Genomic DNA, 12,466 nt, shown 5'->3' on the forward strand with positions numbered 1-12,466 from the left:
CGAAAAGGGATTTTCTGCTTTAACAAACATGAAAACAAAATACAGAGCAAGACTTTGTGTGGAAAACGATTTAAGACTCAGCCTTTCCCAAATTGAGCCAAACATTGAAGAGCTGTGTGCCTCTGCTCAAGCACATCCATCACATTAAATAAAGTTCTGTTTAATGAAAGTTCATGGCCTTTATGCTCTCGACAAAAAAGTGAATTCTAATAAATCCTTTGATACACTGCTAGTATTAAGTAGTAAAGTTTGTTATTAAAACTCTGTCATTACTAAAAAATATTGATAAATTCATTTGGTGGTGAGAAATAATCGACTGTGCAGTATTTATCTTTATGCATGCGATATTGCAATGTATTTATAGACACTAATTAAGAGTCGTTCGTAGTAGGGGGTATGCGGCTGAGGGTGACATGTCTCAAGGGGTACGTGGCTGGAAAAAGTTTGGGAAGCACTGCTCTAGAAGATGCACGCACACATAATTGTGACTGTGCCAAATCAAATAACTGTATCATAGCCTTGCTCTAAGTTTAACTGTTTCATCATCATTCAAATGTTGGCAAGTCCCGTTTTTGTGCCTATAGTATAAAAAGCAGAGATATAAACGTAGTATTTATGGCACTACTGTGGCGAGTGCCTCAGGATACTGCACACATTTTATCATACATATATATAGACATACAGAAAAACAGACACATTATCTACTGTTCTGGTTATTTTATAAAGCCCATCTGCTGCTTCTTCCACCTCAGGGCAGATAAAGAATATTATTGCTGGTTACAGTGTGTGGATCAGAAGTCCTATTTGTGTGTGTGTGTGTGTGTGTGTGTGTGTGTGTGTGTGTGTGTGTGTGTGTGTGTGTGTGTGTGTGTGTGTGACATCTTATTCTACTTATTTAGTTGCACTTATTTTCGATACAGTACACAGAATTTGCCTCTGAGCTTGAAACTGTTTCTGAGCAATGTTGTTCCTTTATAGTGAATAAAATGGCCTAAACTAAATATCAGAGATTTATTCTCTGTTTCTTCTTCATCTTCTCTGCTGGCATCATGTATATTGAGCTTAATTACACTGGTGTCAAATTACAGACACATATACATACTTCCCATCCAGACACAGGGGCACAGAACAGTACTCTGTAATCAGGCTCGTATGTGTGTGTGTGTGTGTGTTGGTGGTGATAAATGCCCCCTTGGAAACTCAATGCCAAATAATCAAGATTGACACTGGCACACAGTGTTCTGAGGTGTGCATGTATGCTGGTTTGTTTGTACTATTTTTATTCAAAGGATTTAATCAAATGTAATCATGCTGATTACAATAATCACAAGGTTTATAATCACCTTTTCCCCTCTCTCTCTCTTCCTTTTAAAAACTCTCCATCGTCTCCACACAGTGGTTCTTCCTCTTTCTCCTCCTGCATCTTTCACCATCATCAGTAAAGTCTTACTTTTCATGTACTTTGAGTATAGCATGTCAAAGTTTGGGTGGGAGTTTAGTTTGAAGCTCTGATAATGCCTGGTGGCTTATTATTAACACCGGCATAAATTTCAGGTTTCCCCAGCATATCATCTCAGCTGTCTAATTGAAAGACAGTGCTGTGCTGGGTCTTATCCTGTATATTAAAAGTAGATAAAAATAATGTGGAAACACATGCACACATGTTAAATCCACACAGAAAGCCCCAGAGTCGAACCTTGGAGCTTCTTGCTGAGGGCAGTGCTAGCTCTTTCATCTCAAGTTTCAACAAAATTATTTGAGAAAAATGACATTTGACGTAATTTAAAATGTCGAATGATTTTATATATATATATATATATATATATATATATATATATATATATATATTAGTATTTAATCTAAATAATATACTGTTTTGAGTTTTATTCCTGCATGTACCAACCGCCAACTATATCGAGCGACATGAACTTCAGGGCTCATGAAATTTTTTTCCTTCCCTCTACAGGACACAGAGATTGTGAATACAGCCATTCTAACCGGTCGACATGTTGCAGTGCCAATCAAAGTGGTTACTGTGGAAAGCGATGGGCAGGTGAGGGAGGTGGACGACTCTATCACCTGCAGCTCAACAGATGTGGATGTGGTTAAGGTAAGCATCCATAATAAGCACAGTGAAATGCTCATGTGTAAATTATAGAAATAGTTTTATGTAATAAACTTCACAAAAGGTGAGAACCTAAAATACCAATGCATTTTAAGACACAAGGAACCAAGAATTTGTGTATTTGTGTGATATGGAATTGAACAAACACACATCTTGCTGCCTAAACTCTAGTATACCAATATACTCATATAAAACAGATAATACACAAGGAAAAAACCAAACTGTGAGGAGATAGATTTCTTTGCATAAATTATCTCCAATCTATCTTCAATTATGACTGTAATCCAAAGTCTTTGAGGACTCGCGTTGTTCTTTTATAAAAGAGCACTAGTGTGTTCAGGCTTTTCTTTCTTAAATCTTGTTTGATTGAATGGCAGTGATCAGATGCTGATATGGGATTCTTGCACTTATCTGCCTAAAAAATTTTTTTTGGTTTAAAGGACAGTTTAATCATAAAAGGGAGCCGGCTAAACTGATATGAGTTTCCTAGTTAAGCTGCAATTACTAAGCTATGGTTACACGTAAGCCGTATCGCAGGGATAAATGGTTTCGTATGGGTTTCCATTTTTTCACCTTCCAGACATCAGGAAAAATGGTTTGCTTGCAGGTCACATACATATAAGTATTCCAGACCTTCACATCTGTTGATTAAAAATTGCCAGGCGGAACATTCTTATAAATAAGGTTTCCCTTCAGATTTGGTGTTATTTACCAAAGCACAATGTAAAAAAAAAAGGAAAGAAAAAACAAACACACCCATAGTTACTTGTTGGAATATTAATTCTTTGCTGTTTCTACATTGCTTCGATCTGAACTGTCCTACTTTCAATGGAATAATTAGATTTTTTTTTTAAACCACTCATTGAATATAATGCATTAGAATCACAATACTTTATTGATCCCTAAGGAAATTATGATGCATCTTGTATAATTACATGTCTATCTTTTGTATGTGCGCAAGGATTAAAAAAATGCCCTGACTCATTGAGGATATAGCATAAGGATATCTTGACCACAAGTAGCACAGTATGACTCACACCCAATTCACTTACTGCATTCAATATTCATGAGACAACTAAAACTTTGATTAAATTACTATAATTTTTTTTAAAAGAAATGTAGGCGGTTCTATAAGCACAAAAACCTATTTTTATATTATATAGACTTTGTATTCAATTTCAATTAAGTTCAGTTTTATTCATATAGCACCAAGTCACAACAACAGTGACCTTGGGTGGCTTTATATTGTAAGGTAAAGACCCTACAGTTTCTGTCACATGTATCATGCTTTTTCTTGACTCTGTAATAATTTAATACTTTCTGAGTAATGCCTTCCACAACAGGGTACAGGTAATCTGGAGCAGCTGTTAGAATGATACTATGACCGGTGTCTGTCTATGGCAATCTTAAGCTGAATCCCGTTCCGTTACACTTGGAACTGAACCTGGGATGGAAGGGCCAGCTTAAGCCTTAAGTGGCTTTCCCATACAAGCTGGATACACAACCACCACACTAATTAATAAACAAGTATTTCCTTTACAAAAACAAGCCAGTACCAAGGAATAAGGATTGATTCCTCTGGCACTACACTCCCCGTGCCCTCGGGGCCTAAAATGAAACACATCCTCTCTGTGACAGTTTCAATATGAAGCCAATTTCCTGGTACAAGCCGACAGGAGTGGTGCTGTTTAACTACAATCAATAACAACACAGGGAAAATGGAAAGTACTCATTCAAATAGATGTAATGTTAGTGTTTTGCTATATGCGTGTGGTGGGTAGGTATACCACATCTAGATGTTACAGACAACCGTATAGTACAAGCACAAATAAATATTTAAACAGCTATTACTGAGAAAGAAACACAGCTCTGTGTTTAAAAAAACAGACTGCTGTCCTACCTTGGTGTAGTTTCAGCTGGGGTCAAAGGGTTATCACTACAGCTTGACCACAGAAGGTCAAACTTCAAGGTCAAAATTAGTTTAATAATACTGTAAGTAACCATTTTACAAGGTCTTATTACAGGGCTTACTAGGACCAGCTAAGTCATAAACCAGCATCTAACCACACATGAAAACACAATATTTTGTTTTTATACTCCTACTTTGGTGTGAAAAACACTATCTACCTAACGGCAGGTAGGGACTGTTACCTTTGAACAGAGCTGTGTTAGTTGTTTGTGTTTCCTGTAAACAAACAGCAAAGCAGAGGCTCATCTGTCCCACTATCAGAGAGAAATAAAGAATGTTTCAGAAAATGTTGATCATCAAGGCATTTCTCACCCACATTCAATGGAACCTTCAAAATTAGATAGTTTTCTCTATCATTTATGATTTATCTTGAAATAAAGCCGATGGCCATGGCAGCTTTTGAAATGGGGCACAGTGCATTAGCAATTGAAGCAATGCTCGTCATAGCACTCTGGGAGTTGCCGCACACATACTGTATGATGCACACTTCTGGTGAAGCTTTTAAAATTCTTTTATAGGTTTGAAGCTTCTGCAGTAATAAATGTCAGTGTAGCACTACATCAAATTTCTCCACTTTAACTTTATTCTTGATTTAGAAGAATAATAAAGTATAAATTCTTAAGGGAGAAAATGTTTCTGTGGGGTTTTTTTTTGTCTTAGTTGGAGGCAATAAGCTCAGAAAGATTAGATTTCCATTTGGTTTTACATCAGATTCTATTAACTTACCTTTTTGTATAATTACTTATTGTAGATAAATGTTTGCAGGGGGAATTGCACAGCACCCTTTACTGATTACCTGAATATATGGAAATGAATGTATGGGAATTACTTGGTGAACATATTCCTGGCTGCAGTGTAATGCTGTTTCCTTGAATTTAATGCATTTATCTTTGATAACAATAAAAAAAAAAAACCTGTGATGTACTACCTCGATAGTTTCCCTCCTCTTCAACCCTCGCTTTCCTTTCCTGCATTCTCTTTCAGTGTAAACTATCTTGTTAAGGTATCTTCAGATGCCGTCACTTGTGATGTGTGTACGTGTATGAGTTGCTGTTGTTGATACAGCAGTATGTGTAGGTCGGTGGTGTCAAAGCTAGTAGGGGACAAATAGGGGACAAGCGCACGCATACACACAAATTAGTACCATTATCCTGACCTCACGCAAAACAAGGAGGGGAAAGGAGGAAAGATGGGATGAAGAGTGGTGAGAAGATGACAAATGGATCAATGAGGAGAGGAAAGGAGAGTAGAGAAAGAACATGAATGTAGAGACTGCAAAGAAGGAAAGATGTTAGTAATGCAGAGGAAAGGAGAGAAGAAAATGATAGCAATGAGTGGAAAAAGAAAGAGGTTTACTGATTTAAAACTTAAAAATGCAGAAACATTTATATCCATAAGAACAACTGACTGCTAAATCAGGATCTGCCAGTTATGCGAGCCAACTAAAAGCTCTAAAACCTGTTCTTTATATGATTAAAGCTTACACTATTTCCAGAGATAACATCATGGTGACAGACTAACTTAAAATGAATTTGTTACACTTACATGTTTTGTCTTAGAAACTAGAATAAAGTAGCCTGTAATAAAATAAAAGCAAGACACATCCTAATTGGGCATTTAGTACAAGTAGAGAGGCAGAAGCAGAAGAAAACTATCAGACTTCCTTCCTGTATCCTTCCTATAGTTCTCCTTGTTTTATATTCAGGTGCAGTGATAGCATTTAAGCTCACCTCCTTAAAAATTGTCCTTCTCTCTCTATTTTAAATTTGATGTGCACATCCATTGACAAGAATAGCTTTATGACCTTCAGAAAACAGTATCTGATTGATGCCTGGTTTCTCTAAGCTGTAATGAAGGACTTCAACTACAGGTTCCACTATACATAAAAAACAGTAACACTTCACAGTAGTGCCATAAATACTACGTTTATATCTCTGCTTTTTATACTATAGTCACAAAAACAGGACTTGCCAACATTTGAATGATGATGAAACAGTTAAACTTAGAGCAAGGCTATGATACAGTTATTTGATTTGTACCTCACCATAGTGAAGTAATAAAATAAACAATAAGCCAGAGTGCCAAAGAAGACCAAAGTTGCAGATAAACCCTTACATTAGGCAACAATTTTATATCGAGGTATTAAGTGTCAGAAACCTCAGAACTACCTACTAACTGCAATGTGATGTGATCTACGATCTAAGAGTGAATGTAAATGTGAAATGACCACTATTTTTGTTTCAAATGTTATATGCAGAAAAAGTGTGTCAGAAATCTTTTAATGGCCTTGCAAAACTGTACATACAGCACTCTTCCACAGACAGATGAATATATATGTATATGTATATGTATATGTGTGCACACACGTGGGATCACGCAGATACGTGTCAAAGTGTCCAGCTGGTTCATTAAACAGCACACAGATCAATTCTTAATTTGCTTTGTATCCATACTAATACATGCACCAACACACACACCCTAAATCTCCCTAAAACATGCGTGCAGATATACGCACAAACACACACAGACAAACACACACACCTCCATCACTTCAGAGATTTGTCTTCAATCTCCACACAAACTAAATATTGTTCAAACCCACTGAGTTTGTCTGTGAGATTATTTCTGTGTGGACTGTTTGGGTTTTTTCCCCTTATTTATATATTTTTGTTTTGTTTTTTATGCAACATGCATATTCGTTCCTCAAATTATAATGTCGTATTAAAGGCACATAGGTTGTTGGTGGCTTGGAGCACTGTTCACGTTAATAGTTGATCAAATTAAACCTGTACACTGAAAAATGATGCTTTAGTCACTGCAGGCATGGCCGGTGTTCCACATTAACTGGTGTTTGATTAGTGATGGTGAAAACAATGTGTTGCAGGAGTAGCTTTGCAGAAGTTGCTACTGACAGATGGGGAAATCAACATTGTGAATGTTTCATCTTTAAAATGCATTTCTTTGTTTGTTTTTTTTTGTTTGTTTTTTTTGTTTGTTTTTTAAAAACATGACAAAACTGTTATTGCATTGATCAAAAACAAAAAAAATCCAGAAAGTATTCACAGTGCTTCAATTGTTCCACATTTTGTCATTTTACAGCCTTATTCCAAAATGGATTACCATATAACCACTCTGCCACTCATGCCTGCTGGGTTGTCCTTCTGCAAGGTTCTCCTCTCATTACAGAGCAATGCTGGAGCTCTGTCAGAGTGATAATCAGGTTCTTGATCACCTCCATGACTAAGGCCCTTCTTCCCCAGTTGCTTAGATTGGCCAGGTAGCAAGCTGCAGGAAGAGTCCTCATGATTCCAAACTTCTTCCATTTATGGATGATAGAGGTCACTCTGCTAACTGGGACCTTGAGTTTTTTCTGTACCCTTCCCCAGATCTGAGCCTTGATACAATTCTGCCTTAAAGGTCTACAGACAATTCTGTGTCTGGCTCATGTCCGTGGCTTTGTATATGCTCAAAAATGCACAGTTAACTTATGAACCTGATATAATCATGTCCAATCATATCAATGTACTAGAGGTGAACTCCAGTCCAGATGTAGAAACATTTGACAGTTGATCTGTGGAAACGGGATGCCCGTGAGCTTAATTTTGATTGCCATGGCAAAGGCTGTGAATACTTGTCATATTTATATTTTTTATTCGTTTTTCAAGAATGTCAAGCAAATGTTTTTTGGTGAAAAATGAATGTAATCTCTTTTGGAATAACATGACAAAATGTGGAACGAGTGAAGCGCTGAATACTTTGTAGATGCACTGCAGATGACTGAGATGACACCCGTTTATAATTTCACCAAAGTTAATAAACTCTATGGTAAATCTTCTTGTTCCCATTATTATTCTTCCCACGCATTTATATATGATTTGCAGATTGTCAGCCTTACAGCCAAAGCACACACTTTATATTATTTGCACTTAGGTGAAATAGATGCTAGTCAGCCCATGCTACACTGTTGACAATATATTAGAAACCTCTGCAAATGTTTTATATCCTGATCCTTTAAAAAAAATACACTCTAAAATAATTGAATATATCACCATGCGTTTGTTTTCAGTTTACTACATTTACAATGTTATTTTAGTGCTAATAGTTTAAGCTGGGGTATTCTTTAAGTGGTAGAAAAGTAAAATTATATAAATAGAGTTTATTATATTAAAATTATAGTAAAATGCTAAAAGATGAATTGCCAGGTGCTGTTGAACATAGGCAGTATAAAAGATGGTTGTAGCTACAATGACATCATCTGTTGGTTTGTCCCATTTTGAAGCCTTGAGTTCAGTGTTCCTGCATCACCATCTTGGTTGCAAGAAACCAGATGTGACGAGGAAGAGTGGGCCAGACTGTGAAATTGGTTGATCACTGGCTGACTACTTGTGACTGACAAGTCAGTGAGCAATGAGCAATGCAAAATACCACACCCAGTCCTCCTTTTTGAAGGAAGGATATTCAAAACAGATTTTATTTTCCTTTTTCAATGCAAACCAAAAACAGGGGTTTACAGGTGTCCTAAAGGAGTCTGTTTTCCCAAACACTTAGGACCACACTCGCTTTAGTCTCCTGGTAAGAAAACTATCTCAATGTTTTACACTGCTGTTAATAGATAAGTGTAAAGTTACCAGTGATGTGAATAACGGCGTTACTTTTTTCAGTAACAAGTAATCTAACTAGTTACTATTCCTATCGTTACAACGCCGTTACCGTTACTAACAAGAAGATGCGGTGCGGTCGCGTTACTATTTTTCAACAAACAGACGGTTGAAGCTGTGTTCAGCTTTACTGCACTTTATATCAGTTGCACGGAAGTAGCTGACTACATAAGTAATCTGGGCGCTACAGCTTTAAGCAGCTGCGAGCGCTTCCACAGGCGGCTATCACTTTCTGGTAGACAATCACTTTTTGGCACAACACCTGGAGCTAAGGAGGCAAAACAATCACATGAGTGCTGCTGTTTGACTGAGGAAGAATAAAGTAGTCGTGGTAAGCCAATCACATGACCACTTCAAGATGACAAAGCAACAAGGTGATATATACCAGTTTTTAAATGGTGTTGACAGGCCACGTAAAACCAGAGTCATGATAAACAATATATATGCGTGTTTTTTCCTCAATAGTTTCGCCATGTTTACTGTCTAAGGACAGCGCCAGCAAGCACTCTCTGCGTATAACCAAAAAATAAAAAAACTAAACAAAAACAGCCCGTTCGTTTTGGTGGAAAAATGTACCATGTCAACATGATATTAGTTTGTTTAGGAAGAGGGGGAATTTTTAGGAGTGACGGCAAGAGTGAGAGAGAGAGAGAGAAAGACAGCAGAAGGAGAGAGAGAGCGAGTTTTGAGATGTGAGAGATTTGTGACGTTTAGCATGTTTGGAGTGTGTAGTTAATGTGTTGTCTTGTGTAGTTAGTGTGTAGTGTTGGATAGTTTTGTGTTGTGTGTCAGAACAATGAGGTGACTGCTGTCTCCAGGTAGAAACAGGAGGAGTGATACACCTGCTGCTGTCAGACCTGCAGGTATCAGGCTGTGATGTTCTCCTTTATAGTGGACAGAACTTTATGGAGTGGCACAAAATATTTGTGTGGCATCTTATTGAATGCAGAACAGCTGATTGTTATGTAAATAGTTTGAAATGGTTTAAAAAAAAAAAAAAAAGGGGTAAAAGGTAAATAGCTGTCAAACCGAGTGGGGGTGCACAAAGACAACTAAGCAAATCCTTCTGGCTTATACCAAGCAATACAGATTCTCAAAAAAAAAAAAAAAAGTTCCCCATAAGTAACACATGTTAACATCAAATCCACTGATCCACACTGAAGTCCATGAGTTTTATCTGAATGTCCATGAGAGATGTCCAAGCGCTATTGTCCATAAATGAGGGGAATGGTGTGTATGATTGCGGAAATCGGTGTATTTGGAAAATGGGGACAGAGCGTCGTCTTTGATAGCTTCCTACCCAACCGGTGGAAGCTTCAATTGCAGAATGAGTCCTGCTCCTAGCCGTTCATTTGCTCGCCGTCCTTTTTCATACCCCAAAAAAGGTTCACCTGGCCTGCATTAAATAAACAAGGCCAATAAGAAATCACAAGAATAATACAAAAATGTCAGCCAATTAAGCTAAATACATTAAGTTATTCTTGTTCCTGTGTACACAATTTATAAATAAACAAACAATATATTGGTTAAATATAATATATTTAACCAATAAGGATTTAACTGAAACATTTCAACTGCTACATACTATGTAGCTTCACAACATTTTTTTATTCAACAAATATCGGTCAAATCAAAATCAAATTGTTTGGACCCACAGCAGCCAATTAGCGTCAGCTGGTAGCAATACAAACAGTCAATTAAAAGTTCAAACTCACCAATTCCGTTCTGTTCAGTGCACAACAACACTATGGCTCTGGCTCACAGTAATCAGCATCTAAGTTGCACAAGTTAGTTGGTGTTAAAAAAAAATGACGGGAGGAAGCCCGGGACAGGCTTACTATGACCTACATGCCATCCGATTGGCTGAGCAAAGTCATGTGCTTGGAGTCATGTATTTGTGATACGTTCAATAAGTGCAGGAAATTACTCTGGGTTACAGCTGCAAATAACTTTGTTGTTTGCGAAACTTGTGCATATGATTTTAAAATTGACAATTTATATATGCATTTAATTGAACCATGAAATATGGTTCAATAAACATGTTTGTGGTTGTTACAGTAAAAAATATAACTTTTTCTACTCAGATGTTATGTTTTTTGTCTGATTTTAGATCAATTGTGTTAATACAGTATGTCAACATGAGAACATAACTGTAAATTCAGACATTTGAGGTTGTGCTGAAAAGAATGATACCAAACAAGGCAAAGTAAATAGTTTTTAAAGGTGAAATGTGGAGGGAAAATCAAAAGTGGTTAAAATGGCCAATTATACCCTGGACCCCAGAGGGTCAAACAATATTTACTTTTCAAGTAATTAATTACTTTTAGAATCTTGTAACTCAGTTACTAACTAGTTACTTTTTTGAAGAAGTAACTAGTAACTATAATTAATTACTTTTTCAAAGTAACTTGCCCAACACACCTTTTTTCCACAAGCAGAATTACAGATACCTGTATTTAATACTGGTAAAAGGTGAAGCACCGATTCAACATTCATACGCATGTCAAAATAAAACCGATAATAAAACACTGCATGATGTATGGTTGCCAAAAAAGTACAGACTTTGAAGTGTACTAAAGATATAAAGTGAAAGGCGGCTCTTTGAAGGACATTTCTAACAGCTGTTTTGTCCAAAGCTAACTGAAATGCATTTCATATTACAGTTTTTCTCGATTGCTAAAACACATTTCTTGAAACTACGCCTCATATCCTCACAACAGTAAACACAAATCCATAACATCTCACTCAATTTCCCAAACATCCTATTTCCAGGTCAAAATGAAGCTCTACACCCAAAACTATTCACTCCTGCTGAAAAACCAAACTTTGCCCTCAGACATCAAACACAAGCCCTCAAAAACACACACACTACAACAGAGTTTTGCACACTGGTACAATTAATTCAAAACAATAGTTCCAAAACAAATAGGTTGCTTATGGTTCTCCCCTTCAAAACCCTTGTCACATGATAAACACAAAAGACGCAACCAATGTATGTACAGTGGCACATTGTCATTCATGTACTATACAGTACAACACACACCAGAAACATTATCCCACCTCAGCATCTTGTCTTTGGTCTGGGTCAGGCCAGAGAATCTCATCCACATCACAGGCTATATTGGCCCCAGCCAGGCAGCGGGGGTAAAATCCTCTTGCATGCCTGATCCACCCCTGGCATGCATCTACTGATATGTCTAGGCAGGCCTCTTCCATGGCCTGAAGGAGGTGAACACGGACATAAGGTTCTCGGCCATACACTTTCCACCGCCATGCCGAAAATAACTCCTCTATCGGGTTTAGAAAGGGAGAGTATGCAGGCAGAAAGATATTAGAAAACCTTGGGTTATTGGTAAACCAGTCACGAACCAGAGCAGCGCGATGGAAGCTGACGTTATCCCACACAACAACGTAGTGAGGCTGCTCTGGCTGTGCTGGTTCCCTGTAGTCCAGCTGGAACATATGTTGTCTTAAACCATCAAGAAAAGCAAGGAGAAGCATAGTGTTATAGGGTCCTAGTACGCCATGGCGGTGGAGTACCCCTCGTTGGCTGATGGCTGCGCACATAGTGACATTCCCCCCACGCTGACCAGGGACATTTACAATAGCCCGATGGCCAATTATGTTCCTCCCCCTTTTCCTTCTTTTGGTCAGGTTAAAACCTGCCTCATCCACAAAGATTATTTCATGGGGAACAGGCCGTCCTTCAATCTC

The 12,466-nt window shown here is 37.6% G+C and overlaps 1 protein-coding gene across 2 annotated transcripts in view; it reads left to right on the forward strand.

Annotated features, from left to right (window-relative positions):
• Positions 1 to 12,466, forward strand: part of LOC146621593 (transmembrane protein 132C) — a 301,943-nt gene that overhangs the window by 252,854 nt on the left and 36,623 nt on the right. For both annotated transcript variants that reach the window (XM_085367471.1, XM_085367472.1), the window contains exon 6: positions 1,967 to 2,110. In XM_085367471.1, the coding sequence (XP_085223597.1) occupies positions 1,967 to 2,110 (144 nt within the window). The remainder of the gene's footprint in view (positions 1 to 1,966; positions 2,111 to 12,466) is intronic.

The sequence above is a fragment of the Diplotaxodon limnothrissa genome, linkage group LG12, assembly GCF_057381915.1.
Source record: "Diplotaxodon limnothrissa isolate DT_005_m linkage group LG12, D_limnothrissa_male_GT1.1, whole genome shotgun sequence".
NCBI classification, from domain to species: domain Eukaryota; kingdom Metazoa; phylum Chordata; class Actinopteri; order Cichliformes; family Cichlidae; genus Diplotaxodon; species Diplotaxodon limnothrissa.